The 22,847-nt window shown below is 38.9% G+C and overlaps 2 protein-coding genes across 8 annotated transcripts in view; one reads left to right on the top strand and one right to left on the bottom strand.

The window, feature by feature from the left end:
- HID1 (HID1 domain containing) overlaps positions 1–10,710 on the bottom strand; it is a 69,361-nt gene extending 58,651 nt beyond the window's left edge. For 5 of the 7 annotated variants that reach the window (XR_015696011.1, XR_015696010.1, XM_087709983.1 and 2 more), the window contains exon 1: positions 10,385–10,709. Coding sequence is in view for 5 of the 7 variants with exons in the window: in XM_087709983.1 (XP_087566109.1) it covers positions 10,385–10,450 (66 nt within the window). In the remaining 2 variants the exon portion in view is untranslated. Of the gene's footprint in view, positions 1–10,384 lie in introns of all 7 variants that reach the window. The other 2 variants (XM_087709985.1, XM_087709984.1) reach the window with 1 other exon arrangement.
- Positions 10,711–17,433: 6,723 nt separating this feature from the next.
- The window catches only part of CDR2L (cerebellar degeneration related protein 2 like), a 35,126-nt gene continuing 29,712 nt past the window's right edge, over positions 17,434–22,847 (top strand). The window contains exon 1 of the mRNA XM_014057378.2: positions 17,434–18,476. Within this exon, the coding sequence (XP_013912853.1) occupies positions 18,398–18,476 (79 nt within the window). The 5' untranslated portion in view covers positions 17,434–18,397. The remainder of the gene's footprint in view (positions 18,477–22,847) is intronic.

Raw genomic sequence — 22,847 nt, 5'->3', positions numbered from 1 at the left:
AACGCATAACACTGCAACCAAAGTACTGGTACTAATTCATATCAGACCTCCAGAATACGTGGTAGCAATCTTGCTTGACCTGCACAGCCTGCTAGTTGGCTTGTGAACTCAATTTAACATTCTGGTTTAACCTCTAATGATCTTAAAGGTTTTGGGCTACGACTAATTTATTTGTCTACTATTGCTTTTATATCTTGTTGCAATCATATTCTGCCTCTTGGTGGCTCACAATATTGGGGGGGGGGGACAACAATTAAAACACAAAATATACATCACAGATAACATACCAAAGCTACATTGGAAAACAAATGAACTACTCGTAGAAGGCTGTTCAAGAGAACAGGGGAAAAAGTACCTTCAAGCATCGGTGTCTTTGAACATCTGAAAATGAGGATAACTAGCTGCTTCTTCCAGCATAATCAAAGGGGTTGGACCTATCCATCCTGAAGATAACCTGGATCCAAACCACCAAGGCTTTATTGAATGATTTTTAAAAAATTCACCTGAAAGCTGATAGGAAGCCAATGCAAGGCTGCAAAATAGGAGTGATATGCCCAGCAGGCATCTGGGAGCACCGAAGCTACTACACTGTGTGTCAATTGAAGAACTTCCAAGTAGTTTTTAAAGGCAGCATGTTGCAGTAATCTATATACATGGCAATGACCTGGGTTCTTATTAACTATCCTCTTCCCTACATTCCTTTCATTTCACTGGAAGCCAATATTCAACTCTTATCCCAGGGAGTAACACCTCAAATTAGAACCTTTGCTGTGTGGCATTTGATTCATGGAATGCCTTAAGATGTATCTTAAATTTTGTTATTTAAAAACTGATAAGCAAGGGTACTCAGTAAGACATTGCCTGACATTCATCTCTGTGTAGCAGTTTATCTTTATGACCTTGTTTTCTCAGAAATATTTTATTATCTAATATTAGTTTCTCATGGTTGCTTTAACCAACCAAACAATCAGGAGGCTATTTTGCTGTACATTTACGGTAATATTCTCCTTTCACTGTTATCTAAAGAATGGCAAGATACATATTTTAAATAATTAAGAAATTAGTTGTAAGAAATAGATTTAACTCAGAAATTATTGATATTAAGAAGTAAAAAGAATACCGCTGATTCTAAATACAATTCTTACAAACAAGACAGATTAGCAAGTGATTGAGGAATGCCATCCATTGTGAATATATTATCTGAATGAGCACTTGCAGGTGTGCTAACTGCTTTGTTTATAAACATAAAATACATTTTTAAAATGCCAATGTGGATTTCAGTTGCTTTAATAATTTCCAGAAAAACAAACTACTAAGTGAAATCCATATGGGAACAGGATACATCTGTGAAAAGAAGAGAAAAGGGATCTTCCTTTTTAAACAGGAAAGCAGGCTGCCTTAGTGCTGGATGTTCAGATAATGGGAAATTAAAAATAGGACAATGAAGATGCTTTAGTTTGAATGTTGAAGTTCTGAGTTCAAATCTTTGCCAAGACAATTCAGCTCAATACATACTATTTTTCACAAATTGTCAGAAGCTATAATGTTGTTTGGTTTGATTTAGCACAATCTGCAAAACCAGCCAAATCACTGTCAAACTAAACCTAACCTTAAATAATAGCATTATTTTTGTGACCTTTGCAATTACAGGCATCAGAATAGTTTAGGTGTCTTTTAAAATGATGTTTTTCAAATTAACTAGTTTTATTATGACAAAAACAATAGCTCAGCAGAAAAATAATGGTTAAGTATTCATACAAATTATACATGGTATCAAACAAAACAGTAAGTGTTATGTATTCACAAATTCAATAATGTTTGCAAGACTAGAAAGCAAGTTCAGGTTTGCAGTCGGATATTTGAAAATATTATAATTGTTTATTTTAATAGGTGAGGTTACACAAAAGGCGAATAGGGTGTGTACATATGTACACAGACTGTTATATCCAGCGGCTCGCATCTGTCAGCCAGTGTGAGAGCAGGAAAGCATAATTTGATTTTTATTTTGGCCAGTCAAGAACAACAATGTCAAATTTATTATTTGTAATTAGTTGTACAACTAGCTTTCACAAAATATTCCTAATTAGAAAACTAATAATATACAGACTAAATACAGAATTATAATTAAACTAGAAATAATTAAATATCATTACTAAATAGCAGAAAGATCTAAAGCTTCCCATTATAGAGTAGATTACATCTGGAAACTGAGGGAAAAATCCCTTAAAAGAAGACTCCCAAGAAATATTCTTCCCAGATTGAAGTGCCATCGAAGTCACTGCTGAATTACATGGAATTAAATTCCATGGAATATTACAGAGAGTAATAATAACCGATCCAATGGACAGAAAAGAAACAAAACTTATCAGCGTCTATTTCTAAGTAAACTCCTGTTCACAAGCAAAAAAAGAGATCTACTGACCTTCTTCAATAGAGTTGATTAGCTTAATAAACTACCTGTTCCTAGCTGGACCTGAACCTTGAATTTGGTTTGTATTTGGTTTCTGTTGACCTGGGAAAGTTTTAGGGTAAATCATAAAGCTAAATTTTAATATATCAGCTCACTTGCACTGATACTCTATGAAGGAAATGCCTTTTCTTTACAATTAAATTCAGACAATGTAGCCTGGTTCTGTGTCGTAAACAATTGAGTGAAGTGATGTTGAGCTTTATCTAATTCAATATATTTTATCTTAAGTTTCCATCCTCCCCCCTCCTTTTTTCGCTTTTAAATAAAAACACCATTCTATGTTTTGTTTTGTTTTTGGTTGTAGCAAGTATTATTTAACACAGCTTTACCTTCTCACAGTATTCCACAAACCCTAGTACTTTTACTGCAGTTATCTATTTTAGTTATATGTTGCATTTACACTACTGATTGTCAAATTGCTTGTAGTTTTATAGGTCTGAGCCAGATTTTAATCCCTGTACTTTGTTAATTTTAAATTAGGGTAATAATTTTACTTTATTTTATTCTATTGTTTTTCTTAATTTTTACTTTAGGAGGACTGTTATGTAAACAGTTTTATGCTGGCCTATAATCAAAACAAACCATTAAATGAAACCAATTGAAATGATAATTAAAGAGTGTGGTTCATAAGCTTACTGCTGTATCTTAACAGAGATCTTTTGGTGACTGGCTCAAACAAAAATATTCAAGGAGTGCCCTTCAAGTATGTACATATAGATGTTTCTACCCACTTTTCCTCATGGCATTCTTCCCACCATTTCCCACACTTGTTCACTTCAAAGTCAGCAAACTATTTCAAACTATTTTTGAAAGTCAGCAAACACAGTCAATGGCCAAGTTAAAAGTTTAAAAGTAAAGTTTATATCATGGTTGCAATTCTTAATTTATTAACCCATAGTACCATGCTGGCGAGCCTATGGCACTCGTGCCATAGGGGGCATGCAGAGCCCTCTCTGTAGGCACACGCATCGTCGCCAGCTGCTCTTCTGGTTTTGGGCGCACGTGAGCACCAGCCAACTGGTTTTCACAGGCACTGGAGCAGAAGAAAACAGCCTGAAAATAGCCCCCAAAACTAAGGTGACCAGACGTCCCGATTTCAGCGGGACAGTCATGCTTTATAACAATTTGTCCCGTGTCCTGGGGCGTTTTTAAAAAGTCCCGATTTTCTGGCTTCATGTTGAAAGCCCAGTGGATTTTCTTAAGAAATCCTAATCGGGGCAAGACAAAAGACACTCTGTCTAACCTCTCTCTCTATGTCTCAGTACTTTCATTGAATATATTAAAATGTTAAAGCAACAAAACGGACCTCCTCCCGCCCCTTTTACTCACTTTTATAAGAAAAAATGACCCATTACCATAGAGCTGCAGGAAATACCTGGCTAGAGAGGGAAGCGACTGTTACTTCCTAGATTTTCCGGAGGGAAGGGGCACGGAGGTTGGAGGTCAGCTCGTGTGGGGAAAAATGGTGGCTCCTCATTTTTCTTTGAAAAATATTTCCCTGGGACTATTTAACCATTTTAATTTGCTCAGTTCTTTGTATTAACATCTACATCATTCTGGATTGACCTAGATTGGATTGGATTGTTCCTGCCTACTGTTAAGTGAGCTGGGTTTTTTTCTTTTATTTTTTAATGTATTTTAAAATAATATTTTATTTATTGTGCATAGGATTTATTAAAATAGTTTTATTCTGTGTGGATTTGCATTAAGAACTCCCTGTTGTTAAGCTTTCCTCAATTAACCTCTGAGTAGATTCCCACCAATTTCAAGATCCCAAGGGCACATCTTGGAAGCTACACCTTTGCTTAGTTTATAGATGATGCCTTTCCTTAAATATGAAAATAAATACATTTATTGTTCAAATGTGTACATCTCAATAGAAATGACTCTCAGGGGTGACAACAATCCACTAAAATAATAATATAAAACAGTAATTACAAAAACAGAAGCAGCTGTTATGAAAATTATTATTAAAAAATAAAGAATAAAAATGGAATTATTAAGTATATTAATTGCAGCAACCACAATACAATACCTCGGTCCTTCTTTTCATTAAACTAGACATACCCAATTCCAAGGAATTAAAAGACGCTTGCTCCTGGGGAGGAAAGCTATGGCAAATCTAGACAGTATCCTAAAAAGCAGAGACATCACCCTGCCAACACAAGGGTGTCTAGTCAAGGCTGTGGTTTTCCCATTTGCAATTGATGGCTGTGAAGGTTGGACCAGAAGGAAGGCTGAGTACCAAAGAATGGAGGCCTTTGAACTCTGGTGCTGGAGGAGACTCCTGCATTGAGTCCCTTGGACTGCAAGGCTATCCAACTGGTCAGTCCTAGGGGAGATCAACCCTGACTTCTCTTTAGAAGGCCAGATCCTGAAGAGGAAACTCAAAGACTTTGGCCACCTAATGAGAAGGAAGAACTCCCTGGAGAAGAACCTCATGCTGGGAATGATGGAGGGCAAAAGAAGAAGAAGGGGATGGCAGAGAAGGAGGTGGCTGGAGGGAGTCACTGAAGCAGTTGGCGTGAGCTTCAATGGACTGGATGGTAGAGGACAGGAAGGCCTGGAGGAACGTGGTCCATGGGGTCGCGATGAGTCGGACACGATTTGCAACTAAAAACAACAACCCAGTTCCAGCAACCTTTCTTTATATGTTTTAGCCTCCTATTTTTCCTAATCTTCTTTGTCGCTCTTCTCTGCACTGAGCCTCAACATCTGATCACCAGGGGGTTGAGAGTTTATTGGGTTTTGTAATGGAGTTTTACTTCAGTAAATTGCCCAGAGTCATCATGAGTGAGTTGGGCGGCCATATCAATTTTCTTAATAAATAAATAAAAAATTTAAAAGAAGCAATGAATCAAGGAGAGAAGTCACCTAGAACTAAGGAGAAAAGAACTAAGGAGAAACTTCCTAACAGTGAAGACAACCAGGGGAACAGCTTGCCACCAGAGGTTGTAGGTGCTCCATCACTAAGATGACCAGATTTTCAGTAAAGAGGGACACCTTTGACTGGGGGTGGGGGCTTGATTAAAAATTGTATACGGAGCAACAAAAATTTTCATACAACGCAAAAATACTATTGTAATTTTTTTTTATTTCAACATAACTACAATTTACAAATATAAATTGTAACTGTTGCCAAACATCAAAATTTTGATCACGTGACCATGAGGATGCTGCAATGGTCGCTAAGTGTGAAAATGGTCGCTAAGTGTGAAAAATGGTCATCAGTCACTTTATTCAATGCCATTGTAACTTTGGTCACTATACCACCTTTCTTGCCACAGTTCTTAAGTGAATAACTGCAGCTGATAAGTTAGTAACATAAGTGAATCTGGTTTCCCCATTTGACTTTGTCAAAAGGTGATTATATGACCCCAGGACACTGAAACCATCATAAATACGAATCTGTTGCCAAACATCAAAATTTTGATCGCGTGACCAAGAGGATGCTGCAACGGTCACTAAGTGTGAAAATGGTCGCTAAGTGTGAAAAATGGTCATCAGTCACTTTTTTCAATGCCATTGTAACTTTGGTCACTAAGCCCATTATAGCACCTTTCTTGCCACAGTTCTTAAGTGAATAACTGCAGCTGATATTTTGTATTTTTAAAATTTGTCTAAGACAATTTTAAAAAAGGATTCTATCCAAAATAAATTGAAGTGAAACCATTTTTAAAAATTCTATGCACAATACTTTGAAATATATTGTGCATAGAATTTTTAAAAATAGTTTTACTTCAATTTATTCTTTGTGGATTAGTTTGAAATGTTTTACTTCAATTTATTCTGTGTGGATTCTTTTTTTAAATTGTCTTAGACTATTTAAAAAAAGATTCTATCCAAAATACAAAATACCAGCTGCAGTTATTCACTTAAGAACTGTGGCAAGAAAGGTGGTATAGTGACCAAAGTTACAATGGCATTGAAAAACGTGACTGATGACCATTTTTCACACTTAGCGACCATTTTCACACTTAGCGACCATTGCAGCATCCTCATGGTCACGTGATCAAAATTTTGATGTTTGGCAACAGTTACAATTTATATTTGTAAATTGTAGTTATGTTGAAATAAAAAAAATATTACAATACTATTTTTGCATTGTATGAAAATTTTTGTTGCTCCATATAAAAATTTTAATCAAGCCCCCACTCCCAGTCAAAGGTGTCCCTCTTTACCAATCTGAAAATCTGGTCACCTTACCCAAAACATCCAGAAAACAGACTGTTTTTCGGGTCATTTTCAGACCATTTTTCAGCCCAAAAAATGGCCTGGAAACAGCCCAAAAATGGCCTGGAAACAGCCCAAAAAATGGCCTGGAAACAGCCCAAAAATCGCTGAAGAATGGCCAAAAAACCAGCCAAAAAACCAGCCAAAAAACCAGCCAAAAAACAGGCATGTGCACACCGGGTTTCCAGTATTCCGGCACGCACACCTTCACACACATGCACGTGCATTCCAGTTTTGGCACCCTGTGCCGAAAAGGTTCACCATCACTGCCATAGTAAAATTTAACTGAACTCAATAGTTTGCTCTTTTGACCAGACTCGCCTACAATTATTTTCACCTTTTACCATTTAGAGGTACAGAATACAAAAATATATATTAGCAGGAGTAAAAAAAAACAACAGAGAAAATCTTTTTTCTATCCTTATTTTATTTATATTCTATCTCTCATTCATGAGCTCGAGATGACACATATTTTGCACTCCCTATTTTTTCCCACAGCAGGCTTCTGAGGTAGATTGGATTGAGACAGTATGGCTCTGTCTCTGCCCAAGAGCTCAAATTAACTTCCATGGTTGAGGGTGGACTAGAACCTGAATCTCTCCATTCCTACGCTAATGTTTTCCAATGCTCCACACATTGGCTCTAAGGTTGCATTATTAACTTCTACTTTTCTGTTCTCTTGCCTCTCCATTCTTTGTTCAAACTCCAAGATATTTAACAAATACATAACAAAAACAAAGAATTATGAGAGCTTCAGGATTTCTTTACTGGGTTTTATAGGACTTATATATTATCCTGATTGTTTTTCCTAATATTGCAAGTTCTGCCTATGGATCTATGTTTATTCATTTTTCACTATACACTATACAGATAATCCTCAATTTACAACAGAGGTGATATTCAGCAAATTCTGACCAGTTCTGGAGAACTGGTAGCGGAAATTTTGAGTAATTTGGAGAACCGGTAAATACCACTCCTAACTGGCCCTGCCCGCATCTGTTCTCTGCCTCCCGAGTCCCAGCTGATCGGGAGGAAATTGGGATTTTGCAGTAACCTTCCCCTGGAGTGGGGAGCGAATGGGGATTTTAGCAATAGCAATAGCAGTTAGACTTATATACCGCTTCATAGGGCTTTCAGCCCTCTCTAAGCGGTTTACAGAGTCAGCATATTGCCCCCAACAATCTGGGTGCTCATTTTACCTACCTTGGAAGGATGGAAGGCTGAGTCAACCTTGAGCCAGTGAGATTTGAACCGCCGAACTACAGCTAGCAGTCAGCTGAAGTAGCCTGCAGTACTGCACTCTACCCACTGTGCCACCTCGGCTCTACAGTATCCTTCCCCTGCCAGGCCCACCAAGCCATGCCATACCCACAGAACTGGTAGTAAAAAAATTTGAATCCCATCACTGACTTACAACCATTTGTTCAGCAACTGTTTGGACTTACAATAGCACTAAAATATGATTTACAACCACTTCTTCCATTTATGACCATCGCAGCATCCCTATGTTCCCATGATCAAAATTTGCGTGCTCGGCAACCTGCATATGTTTATGATGGTTGCAGCCTCCTTGGGTCATTGGATCACCATCTGTGATCTTTTCAGTGGCTTCCAACAAAGTCAATGAGGAAAGCCAATTTGCTTGATCACAGGTTGATTCACTCAACTGTGATGTGATTGATTCACTTAACAACAGTAGGAAAAAAGGTCATAAAATTAGTCATGACTCACTTAAGCCCTGGATTAGCAACAGAAATTCTGATCCCAATTGTGGTCATAAATCGAAGACTACTTATAAAGCTACCACAAAGTCCTTTCAACAGAAAAGAATCCAATGTATTCAGCTGCAAGTAAATATTTCCCAGATATAGTCTTATTGAAGAAAATATATTTATCAGCACTATGGAAACTGCTTTAATTTCCCTCACCTATTGCCCAAGGTAAGCCCAAGTCTGAAAATACATGGACCTATGTAAAAGTCAAAGTAGATATTAAATGCTTCTGAAAAACACAACCTGTTCTATGAGATTGCAAGCATTACTTACCGCTTTTGCAACTGTTCTTAAACAGTGAAACCTGATCTAAAAAAAAATTAGGGAAGAAGTGACCTGGCATCAGGTGCACAGGAGAAAGCAAAAAAGAGGGGTTTTTTTAATGATCACTCAGCTTTCTTAAGGAAAAGATATTCTTTTGTTGCAAACCCTAACTGCCCATAAATTTAAGACAGAATTATTCCAGTGCAGAGAAATTAAAATTGACATTTTGAAATTAATAAGTCTCTCTGCATTACTTCACTATAACTGCTTCTCAGAATGGTAACTAAATTTAAGCATTTGTAATTACTTGTATTTTGAACCAAGAGTTCCACAAGGTAAATAGTTCTATATTTTCCAGATTCACATTTCAAACTTTTTAGACACAAAACTAGATGTTTTTTTAAGTGACCAGTTCTCATTCCTCAAATACAAAGTAAAGGCCTTTCTTTAGCAACCAGCACTTTAGACTTTCCAACCTGCTTCTATAGTGCGTGGGATGTTTCTGAAGTTGTAACAGCTGTTGTACTTGCCAGGACTGTTCTCAGTAACTCTGTTAGGTTTTGCCTGTAGGCTACTAGTTATTACTTGATAATTTTTCTCTTTGATAGTATCTCTGTGCACCTGACATCAACCTGAGGCCCTAAGCAATTTTTATTCTCCAAGCTTCCAGAAAAAAAATAGAAATTATTAGATTTTTAAGAATAAATAATGGAGCTCAAGGCAGCTTACATGGGAATATCATTAATGTGTTCCCATGAGAACAACACTAAGGAGTAGATTAGGTTGAGAAATACAGTAGCAACTGGCCTAAAATCAACCAGTAAGTTTCTCTGGCTAAGTACTTGAACCTGAATTTTCCCGGTTCTAGAACATTTTAACCACTTTTTCAGTCTCTGAAAGATCCAACATAGCTCAGCAAAATATAGATAAAATAGATGCCATTAACACAGTTCCATGATTCAGAGAGAGGCAAAGACTTGAGTTCCAATTCTACCCATGTTGAGATTGTTATTTTGGCGAATACTGTGGCTTTCTATCAATTGCACAGCATTACTAAAAGGCTATCTTACCGATTTTCACACTGTTTTCCTTGCATCTCATTCTAACCGGTTCTCCCGCTTCAGTCAGGTGAAGGTGGATACAGTTCTTAGGCCTAAACCCTGAAAGCTCTGAATGAAAGCCCAGGTAGCTTAAGGTCTGAACTTCAGGAGAGCCATAATGGATGGAGGGCTCCACCGATTTGTGGGGGTGCCACGTGAGGTAGTGGGTAGCAAACTGGAAGCCTATGGAGTCCTGATGCTGCAGGCAAAAGGTTGGCAACCTAGCACTGGGTTGTGGATGCCCGTGCCTGTCAAGGCTTAGCCGTGTCTCACGAACCAAAGAAACAAGATTTCTTCTGAACCATCCCCAGCTCTTCTCCATGGCGTCTCCGAAACCAATACCCCAGAGCGGCGGGGAAAAGAGATCCTGCTGTGACCCCAGCCGAAAGTCACCCCACGGGCTCGTTTCTGATAAAATATCCTGGCCGACCATCCCTCCGCCAAAGCCCCCCTCAAAAGACCTCCCCCCGCTCGTCGCCCCCTGCTTCGAGCGCCTCAGCTGTAAAACAACGACCTGGGCCGGGCTGTTTTTGCAAGCCGCTCACCTGGGTCTTAGTGGTGAGCTGGATCACAGCCTTCCTGAAGTTGAGCTTGGAGTCGGCGTTACCCATCCTCCCGCACCAGGATCCGGGTCCGCTTCCCTTCCCTGCTCCCGCCTTGCTCTCGCTCTCTCCTTCGCTCACTCGCTCGCCGGCGGTCTCTCACTGCGGCGGTAGCCGTGCCCTTCTTTTTCTCCTCTGACGCCGCCGCCTGTCCCGCTAATCCCCCTCGTCCTCGCCCCCTCTGCCGGACGCGGTGGGCTCCATTAGCGCTGCTCCGTCCACCTGCTCCCTGCAGGCTGGCTGGTCTCCTCCCGCTTGTCAAAGGCAGCTGAGGCTATTCCCGGCGCTTGATCCCGCCTTCCCTAGTCGTCAGAGGCGCGGCTCCGCCTCGCTTTCGCTCAATTACACGACAGCCGCCTCCTTCCCTCGGCAGGGCTCCGGAGAGCCGCCGGCTGGTTCCTCCCTGCTGGCTGGCCAGTCCCGCTGGGTCGAGCGCTGTTTCTCCTTCCCCACCGGCGAAGGCGTCTCTTCGTCGTCGTCCCTCTTCGTCCGAATCCGACCCCCCACCCGTATCTGATTCGGCCCTGTGGCTTTTCCCCTCGCTGCCTGCCTCTTGGTGGTTCCAGTTAGTCGGAAATCCGTGTTTAAAAGCGAGTCAGCTCACGTCGGCGGGAGGGGAAATGCAGTTCTACAAGGTTCCCTCTTCCCCGCATTTTTCTTGGCTGCCTGCCCTTAAAATAGACCCTTAGGCATTTCCTCCTTTTAGGCGCACTTGTTTTGTACATGTTCATTATTTAATTATTAATTTTACACATGCTCATTCATTGAGGTTTCATACCCCATCTCTTGCCCTTCTCTCCTCCCATTCTTCCCAACCAACACCAGCCTGTGAGGTGGGTAGAACTGGGCTGAGAGAAGATGACTACCCCCAAAGTGATCTTGCAATGCTGTGGGTGGCTTTGAAGCTAGGTCTCCTCTGGGCCAGTCCAAACCCTTTTATCTTGGTTTTTAAAAAAATGATACCTTTCTATTCACACTAACTCCATAAAGTTTATCCAGAGTGGGTCTATAATAGGAACTCAGCAATTTACAAGAGTCTCTCCCACAAACAAGCATTTTTTTTTGTATTTTGACAATAACAACACTATGGCAATAAAATAACTCAGTTTGCCTGCCTTAATTGTGTGCAAAATTTGTCAAGCGAGACAGCTTCCCCACTGTACCTCAGAGGAAGCGAAGTCTGTAAAACGATCCCTCACTTCCTTTCATTAGCCTCTCCTTGACATTATTTATTTATTGCTTCATGCCTTCTCCCTCCCACCCAGCAGCACAATATTCAATGAGGACACTTTAAAACCTTATTCTCTTTATAATTCACTCTCCATGTGTTTACGCATAATCTGGATTGTTATCATGAAGTTATGTTTTTCCCCTTTTAAATATTTAAATTCTAGTTATTAAAGATCATATTTTAAGCATAAACATATATTAACAACTTGGTTGCAGTTTTAATTACCTTAATTGAAGGAAGTGCAATCAATGTCTCCCTCTCTCTCTCCCTCTCTCTGTATGTGTGTGTACATGTACGTACGTACGTATGTATGTATGTATATGAGGTCCCACTGCAGAATATCAAATGAAATATGGTAATTTTTAATTTGCCTTTTCTCAACAAAAGTACTCAAAGTGGCTAGAAATAATATGCAAATAAATTAATGTCATTAAATATTAAAACCCGTCCATTAAAAACCCCATTTAATAAAATCACATTAACTGGAAATGAATGACATCCCTTCCCAGCTTGACATTTGTATTAATAATAACTTGGCCCTAGTAAGACACTGAAATCTTAAATAAAAATTGTTGCAAGAAAGACTATAGGACTAGATAGGAATGGCTTCTATGATAGTGATTTTAGCTTTCTTAGTCTTTGGCTTTTAGTGTAATGAGGAAAAAACTACCCTTCTATGAAGATGGGCCAATGTGCACCTGGATCTTGCTTATTGACAGTTACTAGCAAGTTTCTCAGTATGAAAATTCTTTCTTACATTGGCACTGAGCATATGTACGCTATCCCCACCAGATTGTAATTACCCAACAAAATTTACTTCCTTCCTTGAACTATACAGCTAAAATCAGATGATGTCCAACTAACTCCATTGGGATTTATAATTAGCCCTAAGGACCATTGAAACTACAAACTCTATGAATTTTGGTCACTATATTAATTTTTTGAGGGGTGCAAGAAATATTTTTGAGGATTCAGTCAAGTAATAGCCTCTTAACACGAGATTTTCTGCCTTTGCTAAGATAAAAAAAATTGTGGGAATTTCTGCAATTAGCTCAGGATATGTACTGGGATGAAAACCTTAACTAATCAACTCAGAAAAAAACTATCAGATAAAATCAGAGATACAGAGAGACAATGATGCATTAATTCAAATCTGCTTGGGCACAATGAGAACATGGTTGTTTTGTTTCTGATGGCTTTGTTGGACTGTATGAATAGGTATCAGTAACCACTATTATATTTTTCCTGCTTCCACCTTTCAGGCAAGGTTTAAATGAACATAAACCTCAGAAATACTTTCACTGTTATGTAAAATGCTAGCAAGGCAATTGGCCTGAACTTGGACCTATAGCTGAATTTACTTCCATTCAGTTGGCACCTTAAAACTACAAACAATATGCCTGTTATCCATGTCTACTGCCAATTGTATATGGCTCTTTTCAATTACAAAATCTTTGTTTTCTCTAGGAATGTTAAATTGTCAGTACTTGCTAAAGGATCAGCTACTTCATGCAAGCCTTCCTACAAGTGATCTTGTGATCTCATCACTGCCAGGATGACCAACATCAATGATGTGTATCAAGCCTAGCTTTCCCCCAGAATTTCCCCTCCACATGACCATCTAAGATAAATGCCTAGGTTGTTTGATCATTCCCTGTGATCGCATTAATCAGGTCTATGGCTTTTTATCTGCAATTTCCAGGCATATTGAAAATGCGCCCTATTTTCCATTGCTTCCTTCCAGTCCTAGAATGTCCCCCTCTACTCATTCCCACATCTTGGGGAAGCGTTTGTAGTATAGCTTATTTTTAGACTTTTGAGTTATTTTGGAAGGCCACCAAGACACAAAACATTTGGGAAAGATAATATACAATGATCATGTACATTGTCTCTTTTCGCCATTCCATTTGCAAGACTCTCACAATTGCAAGCTGCCCAACTGGCTGTGCAATAAAGCTTCTGCACCTGCCAGTAGTTCTGATCCTGAGCATTAAGCAATGAAGTTGAAGAAAAGCCTTCTCTTTCCCCTATCTCAAGTCAGGAAGGGAGAGAAGTGGAAATTTCTGAAATGGGGGAGTTCTTAACAAAATTGCAGAGATGAAAACAGTGTCTCCATTCCTGCTGGCTTGACTGAGGAGGTCTGAAAGGGGCAAGATGGAGCTTGGAGAAGGGAACAGAGTGAAGATTGAGGCTGGAACCAATGGTTCTCCAAGGGCAGATGGCCATTATGTTAAGCATGTAAGAACAGTTTTGCTTCAGAGCCAAGTACAATGACAAGAATTCATTAATTTATGGAAATAAGAGAAAAATAACTATATTTAAAACACTAAAGTATATTTCTCACCATTACACTTGCAATCATCTATTTTGTGTAGCTTTATTGTTGTCTTTATTATTTAACAATAAAGATTCTAATCTATTGTAGAGTTGTCTTTTGAGATTAAACTAAGCCATGAAGCTAAGCCATCTGATCTGAGATTTATTACTGAGCCAGCAAAGTTAATTTAATTTAAATGTTAACTTGGTTAAAACTACGTTTGGCACACTTTTGAAATGGTTTTGAGGTTGAATGCAAGGCATGAGGGCACACATGCTTCTTGGCTATTAGTTATGCACTTCTATCTTAAATTTTAGGATTACTTATTCTCATTTTTTCTTATTTTTTCTTTGCTTTTGCCCTTCATTGTAATTCTTAAAATAAATCTGTTACATCATCCAGCAGTACCATATTTCATTAAATGCTTCTACTGAAATTATGGGATTATCCAAGACAATGAAAAAGCTTTTTATCCAATACCAAATATCTCTGCATTGTATTCAAGCAGCATTTGAATAAAGGTGCTTTTAATACTTTCAAAGACTCCCATAGACTAGGTTCCAGTATAGATATAAGGTAGGACCAAATTTGAAATGCTAATTTTATGTATTAAAGAAAAGCAAATCATGGTCTCATGAGTGAAAAAACCCTGTCAATGAAAATAGACAACAAATTGGGGGATATTTGGTCTATTGACATCATTATGTCAATTTTGTATGCATGAATAAGATTTTGTATGCATGAATAAATCTACCTACCTCAGGGTTAAAGCTGTTTAGCCTACTCTGAGTTAGTTAGACCCTATTCTCATTCATAGTTGTTCAATTGTGCATGAACCCAAACTTTCTCCTCACTCATATAATGTTTTCCTCATTTCACTCCCACCCCAGGAATGAAGAAGTCTACAGGTATCCTTAGTCTTTCTCCCATTATGCCAAATAACAAGTGCAAGGTGTGAAAAAAAATCTGTTATGCTTAACAGTACAACCTGTTATCTTGGAGATGAGGTTAAATTATCTACTTCAAATATGATCAGATGCATATTTTGAGTTCTAGGAACTATAATGTTCCCTTCTGGTTACTGGCTAGCCTCTGTTGCAGCCAATATTTTTTCCAATAATTTTCTTCCAATATTTGCTATCTCCTTGGCAACTTTTTAAAAAGTTTTTTTGTTCCTTTTTTCTCCAAAGGCACAGGACAATGAATAATACCTAATTTATAAATATATCTAATTTGTTTCTATAACGATTTTCTATTTTCAACTACAAGCAAGATTCAATTCAGAAAAATATTGGAAAAAAATATTGGCTGCTTCAGAGGTTAGCACATCCAACCATGGATGTTCCCATTATTAGAAGGTAATGGGAACATCCATGATTCCCCAAACTCCCCACACTTAGTCTTGGAAATTCACTTAGTTACTCTTGTGCCAGTTAATCTCTCTCAGCCTAACCAATACAGGTAGTCCTCAACATACGACCACAATTGAGCCCAAAATTTATGTTGCTAAATGAGAAATGTGTTAAGTAAGTTTTGCCCCATTTTATGACCTTTCTTGCCATAGTTGTTAAGTGAATCACTGCAGTTGATAAGTTAGTAATCTGATTGTTAAATGAATCCGTTTCCCCATTGACTTTGTTTGTGAAATGGCTGCAAAAAATGGATGTACATGACCTTGGTGCACAGCAACTACTGTCATAGATATGAACCAGTTGCCAAGCGTCTGAATTTTGATCACATGAACACGGGAATGCGGCCAAAGCCAAAACTATGAAAAACGGTCATAAATCACATTTCTCAACGCTGTGGTAATGTAGAGATAGAGGAAAGGTTACATAGAGGCATGCGCAGCACACTGCCATGACTTAGTAACTGTTTACCTCAGATGTCTCTGAGCTCACCTAATTAACAGCACCAGGCACCACTATGAGCTATCAAGATATTCAAGACTCTACCCTGGCTGGGATATTTTTAAAAGATTGACAAGAATACACCAATAACAATGCTGTTGCTATATACTCTTTGCTTTGCTTGTTAAAAGTGTATAAAAGTAATAAACTCTGCGAAGGGAGACAGACATTTTGGATGAACCCTGCTATGACTGTTTCTGAATCCATCATGGTAACCTTCAGCAGTCACTAACCGAACTCTTGTAAATCAAGGACTACCTGTATTGCAGGTGGCTGCTGAGATTATAAAATGAAGATCTTATGAATTCTGCCATGAGCTCTTGGAGGGAAGGCAGGATATAAAATAAATTCAGTTAAGTAACAAATCATGAGAAGTTGCTCCTGTCTTCAAGGCTAAGTACAAAAAACCACCCCCCAAAATCATTTGACAGAAGAAAGGAGTAGAACAGATTAGTTTGACATTTGAACAGTGAGTGGCATCATTCCTACAATCACAGTCCAGCTGAAAGTAACCAAGTCTTCCATTTGTAATTTATTGCTGATTTTGTTTTTCTTTCCACAAAAAGGCCTTTAAATAGAAAAAGACGTAAGATTTGCACAATGCCTTCTCTCTGATAGTGCTAGGATCCTCTGCCTGGCTCAGGCCAAAGTGGGCTTTGCCATGCCAAGAGAGAGATGCCATTGTTCTTGTGGCTTGTAGTAAAAGGACAGAAAATTCCTTCCAGTTACACTTCAGGTTAGCTAATAAGAGGGTGGGGTGTTTTGTTTTGTTTTTGATGACATCTTTGAAATAAAGATCCTCACAAACAAAAAAGACCCAAAAAACCTTCATTAATAAAAAGTAGTGAAGAAACATGTTGTTCTTCTTGTTAGGGTCATTTATGTATGGAGAAATAGAAAGCTAAGAGCTTTTAGTTTTTGTTACATTTCAAGAAGGTATGAGATTTAAAAGCAGGGATATAAGATTCCCAATTAAGAACACTTTCAAGCCAGATATTTGTTTGCAGTTTAGGTAGGCTGCTTGACACAAATGAGGCCAAATCTCTCAGGCTCATTCTGCTGATGCATATAATAACTCTCTATTTTCATATATATTTTTAAAAAGGGAAGCAAAGGCACGGCAATGTAGTAGGCTGACCTGGGCCCACAGCTTGGATTTGATTTCTAAAAGAAAAGGGACTTCCGAGGTAGTGAGTACATTTGATTTACTCCGGAGAATGAAGCTCTCTAGCCCCACATACAATACTCTCTACAATACTCGCAACGACACTTTTTGTGTGGGTTGGAAAAAAATACAAAAAAGCCAGACGCTCACGCTCGGGCCGCCGACAAACGCGACCCACCCATCTTATTTGTTTATTCTGTGCCATCTGTTATTTGTCTTTTCAACTGCAAAAAGAAAAAAAAATCCCCTTCCAATGTAGCCATTAGAAAAAGCACCGGGACTGTTTTCCAGTCGGGCGGTTCTTTCACCGCGGCCGGAGTCATAGCGGAGATTTTGCCCAGGGAATAACAATGGCGAAGAATTGCCACCAGCAAGCGGTCCCAGCGGTCTCTGGAACGGCACCGCCCGCTCTTTCTCAGACACGCGTCCTGTGCGCGTCAAAGCAGCTTTCCAACGAGTGGGTAAACGTCCCCCCGAGAAAAACCACTCCCCGCCTGACCACCGTTAGGGACTCCGCCCTTGCTCTCCAGATCCTGCCGGAATACAAGCCACACATCCGCCTAGTCGCTTAAAATGCGCCTAGAATTCCTCCGATGAAAGAACGGGAGGGGGGGGGGACAGGGAGGGAGGTCTACCTTCCTCCCTTCCCGCCTCCTTCCCGCTCCCCTCCTGTTTTCCACGTCTTTTGGCATGGATTTTCTTGCAGCAGTTCCGTGCTAGAGGTCTCCACCGAGCTGCGTACAAGTCGGAACTGGCTGCATTACGAAGCTGGGCTCTTTCTTTTGTGCATCACCCAGTGAACTCGCTGCAAGAACCCTGCAGCAGCCAGGTTAACGGATTTCCATCCGTTAACAAAGAGGCCAACACCTGTCCTCTCTTTTCAAGAAAGCGCGGAGGGCGAGAAAGGAGGAACGAGATCCGTGCGCCGCCTCCCTGCTCTCTCCCTTTCTCCTTGGCGGAAAAAGCAGACGAAAAGAGACGGAAGGTGATGCAGACAGAGGAGAACAAAATGTGGGGCTTGAGGGCACCGCTGCAGCAGCACTGATTACAACTGAAACATCTGCAAAGCCATTGTTTGGGCCTCGGGAATCTCGGGATCTGCCCCTGTGTCATCTTCACCGATTCCCGCCTTGAAGTCTGGCGACCCATCGCTTTCTGCCCTCACCCGCGTCCTCGGTCTCTTGGAGAGCATCCTCTTGGTCTCCTCCTCCCTCCGTTTTCCTCCCACCCCTTGATTCTCCCTCTCACTCTGCAGTAGTCCACAGTAGTCTCTGTGGGAGGTCAGTCTTTCTTTGCTAGCAGCTCAATTTTGGATGCTTGCGGAGTGGAGTTCATGCTAAGCGCTGACAGGATGGATGAGTTTCAGAGTGAGGAGGAGGAACCGTGGTATGATCAGCAAGACTTGGAACAAGGTAAGGAAATGTTAAAACAAAAAACAAAAAAACATGAGCACCACCCCCCTCAGCTAGATGCGCTTCCCACGGGATGGCCTGAGTCATGACCCAGCAGATCTGGATAAGAGGAGAAGGAAGATAGATTTAAAAAAAAAAAAAAGCATCTCTCTTTTTCTGGAAGTCCTCTTTTGCAGCATCTGGGCAACTTAAAGTCGCCAAATTGCATGTATGGCCATCCACAGTGCGCCCTGGGGACAACTTCAAATTAAAATGCCTCTATAGACCCAGAGGAAGCTTTGCTTTGCACTTGTTACTCTGTTGGGCTAAAACTGATGCAGATGTTTAGGGTTCATAGAGTTTGTACCCTGCAGAAACTCTTAAAACACTTGGCTGATTTATGTCCAATTAGTTTACTCATCCTGCTAAACTTTCTTAGTTGCGGTGGAGTCAATTGTAGTCTGTTTTAATTAGAGACATCTAACCAGGAAGAATCAGATTTTTAATTGCAAATATTCCAAGAGTAAGTGAGCCAACATGTTAAAAAGGATAATTTGTAAAATGCAGCAAAATATTACATTGCTTGCTTCCAGCAGTATTTTTTAATGAGTCACAGCAAATTCTGCATATCAGTTTGCTGAGACATAAAAGTTTTCCCAACTTGGGCAATGTCACACGGAATTTGAAAATTAATAAGTATTTAGACTAACATTTTGCAGCATTACAAAATTCTGGCTTGGTATTTATCTAATTCTTATTAGATAACATTATTATTATGGTTGGACTCGCACTCAGCTAGATTTTTAAACTCTATTTGGCATTTTTATTGATCTGTCTGGTCCTTAAGGCAGATGTTGTTGGATGGTAATAGAGCTATCATTTCAGGATTATTATTACATTTCCTAGAGGAGTTCTTAGGAAAAAATTGTTTAAAATATTAATAAGAAATCAAATTTTTAATTAAGGGCTGTATGCTGCCCTTAGTAACTTTCATGTGAGATGAGCATCTATACAAATATAATTAATTAATATATATTCTGGTTTAACTTTATATCAATTGCTGTTCAGTTGTCTTTATTATAGAGAAAGGGTCATAGTTTAGGATTTTTGTGTCACGCTAATTTAAGCATATCCTAAACTTTTTATCAAAACATGATTCTTAAATATAGTCATATGATGATCTTATTCAAGGATTATCATTTGTTCCATGTTGTTTGCATATATTCAAAATCCTAAAAGGAAAGATTAATTTTCATCCTCCAATAAACTTGATTAAGGTAAAGAACACATGAAAATATACAAGTTGGCCTATTTCTTGAGTCAGCAGTAGTACATCTGCTCTACAGTAGTGAGACAGCCGAGGTGGTGCAGTGGTTAAAGTGCAGTACTGCAGGCCACTTCAGCTGACTGCTATCTGCAGTTCAGCGGTTCAAATCTCACCGGCTCAAGGTTGACTCAGCCTTCCATCCTTCCGAGGTGGGTGAAACCCAGACTGTGGGGGCAATATGCTGACTCTGTAAACCGCTTAGAGCGGGCTGAAAGCCCTATGAAGCGGTATATAAGTCTAACTGCTATGTGCTTGATGACTATGAATGGAAACTTTTGCGGTAGTGTGCTCCAATAATTCTGCATTATCATTCGAACAAAAAGTAAAATTGTGCAAGATATGTGTTTGTATGGTACTATTTGGAGAGCTAGCGCATCTTTAAATGTCAACGTGAATATGTGCTGAAGTGGTTAAGTTGTGAATACGCCAACTGCAGCCTTAGTGCAAGGTCAGACACACAGGTTTGCAGGGGTATCATGGCAGCACATCAGGTTGATAAACTATTTGATAAATTAATGACAAACAAATTTCAGAAATGTAGTGTTAATAGTAAGTACTAGAAATATAAAATAAGTTCCTTAAAATCAATCTCAGTTCTTGGTGACTTCATGGAAATATTCATAAACATTATTGAAAAGAACTATTTTACAAACATTTTTTTCAACAATTTTCATTTTGTGGTCTAATCCACAGGCCTGATATGTTCCGATGCTCTACTAAGGCTAACCAACTGTGAGGCAGGACCAATTTTGCTTAACTTTTTGACAGCAGCCAAGAAACCAGTGCAGAAAAAAATGTTGGGAGTACGTGGTATGATTGCATGATGCACAAAACTGTCATGTAATAAGACTATTGTACTACATGGAGTTGCATTGAGCCTGGCTAAGACTGAAACATTGATACTCATTGTAGTATTGTCATTTTTTGTTGGGAAGTGTGGAGGCTGGTATGATGCAATATGGTTATTAGTTATGGCAATATGAAAGGAATCTAGATGCTTTCTCCATGAAGGAAAAGCAAAATTTGGCAGGGTCTCTGCTCTTCAGATTAAATGCTTTCACTGCTAAAAGCAAAATACTTTTAGAACAATGGTTGCTTTGTGAACTCATCTGTAAAATATATATTGTTGCTGCTTTTCTAATTCAGTTAATGATTTGTAGATATAAAGACTTTCCATAACTAATAGTGCTTTAAATAGAAGCTAACCTAAAGGGTTACACACACTATCCACCTCTTATTGTACTGAATTATATCTGATGGCAAAAGTATATGTAATATTTATAACATTTATTTGCATTTTCTTTTATTGTAAAGCTACTGTAGTTTGAATATTCTTATGATTGTCCCAATGGATTTGTAATACCACTTTTTATGCTGCTTTTTATTTTTCTGATTTCATTAATTGCATTTCTTTCCTAAAAACACTTCGTTCCCTCTTGATTTTTCCTTGTAGCAGACTGGGCAAATTAAAATTTGATATGAATAAAATAAATTAACTTATAATCTAATAGTTGATGCAAAAAGCAGTTTCATCTTATAATTTCAGTGTTGTCAATCATAATAATGAAAACATTTCTGTCTTCATATTTTTGGCAGGTTATATGGATGGTATTGTACTAAAAAAAACCTTTCCCAAATAGATGTCATCTAAATGTGTTGTAATGTGATTTGCATTATCTCCAACCAGCAGGGTCAAAAAATTCTATAGGCTCTAAATTTGGGTGAAATTGGTGTTAAGAGGAACGCAATTCCAATACAATTCCACAAAGCCTTTGGTATAGCCTCCAAAATATACTGTTGAATTAGCATCTTTAATGAAAGAGGAAGGGAATATTAAATAAGGAAAAAAATCCCATGAACTGTCTGAATTAACTAGTCAAATAGCAAAATATCATGAGAGATGAAAACATTTGGAATAAGAATGATTTTCTGGTGCTTCTTCCAGCTCTTCAGTTCTCTAGTTTGGCCGATGTGTTTTCCATAGACAATATTACTTATTGATTTTTACGCAATGGACATGTGAATTACTTCTTTGCATAGGATTAGATTCTTTTCAATTTAAATTCAGTGAATATGGGTAATGGATCAACAAAAATGATCTTATTTTGTTTCTACCGGTAAAAACCTCTCTTTTCTTTATACTGTACATCTTTCATTGTAAAAAAAAAACAGCTAGAGGCAGTGATGTAACAGCCGATTTAAACAGGACCAATAATTATTGACTTTGCTGGGTTTTGACTGAACAGTAATACGTGCATCCAAACACAACAACAGCCTGTAGGAAAAAAATAGTTTGTTGAAATGTGTATCTTCATATATGTAATCATTCCTCCCATTCCTATTTGCTGAAGAAAGGTATTCTGGGATTGAAGTATTGTTCCTTGCTCCTTTCAGGAAGTACTATGATTAGAATGCATGAACAGGGGAAGAACTACGGAGGGAAGTGGCGACAGTGAGCTGTGTTTATGTCAGCTGGAAGATGATGATGTGGCTCCTTTGACATAATCCAGCAGCTTTCCAAGGAATGTTTGCTAAGAGTTGTCAAGGGAGAAGAGAATTAGGAAATTTGACTGTGAAGAATCAAATAACATTTTCTAAACCTTTGAGTCTTGCCTGTTTCACAATTAACGCTTCTTTAAAATGAATTGCAGTTGGATGCCAAAAAACACCTGGCACTTGCTGGATTTGATAGTTGTGTTCAAGAGCATGACACACACATCTCCTTTTGTAATCTATTTCTATATATTGTATCCCACTCAGTGCCAGTCACCTTTGAAGACTTGGTGTGCTTTGTTCCCCATTTCATTCTCACAGCAACCTTATGAAATGGATTAGGCTGACACAAAACAATTATTCCAGATTTACCAGGACAGCATATTTTAATTTCTTATACATAATTACACAGATTAGTTACCATAATCTAGATCAGATCTGCACAACATACAGCCTCACCAACCTGCTTTGTATAGCCAAGCCGGCATTTCTTCAAAACTCAATAAATCTGTTACCACCACCCCCTCCAAAAAACATGCTGCCAATCACTTCCAGGCCTCACTAACACCCCC

The sequence above is a fragment of the Thamnophis sirtalis genome, unplaced genomic scaffold (genome assembly GCF_051295495.1).
Source record: "Thamnophis sirtalis isolate CommonGarterSnake01/CBP01778 unplaced genomic scaffold, rThaSir2_p1.2 scaffold_3, whole genome shotgun sequence".
NCBI lineage: Eukaryota > Metazoa > Chordata > Lepidosauria > Squamata > Natricidae > Thamnophis > Thamnophis sirtalis.
This window is presented reverse-complemented; position numbering and strand designations above follow the sequence as displayed.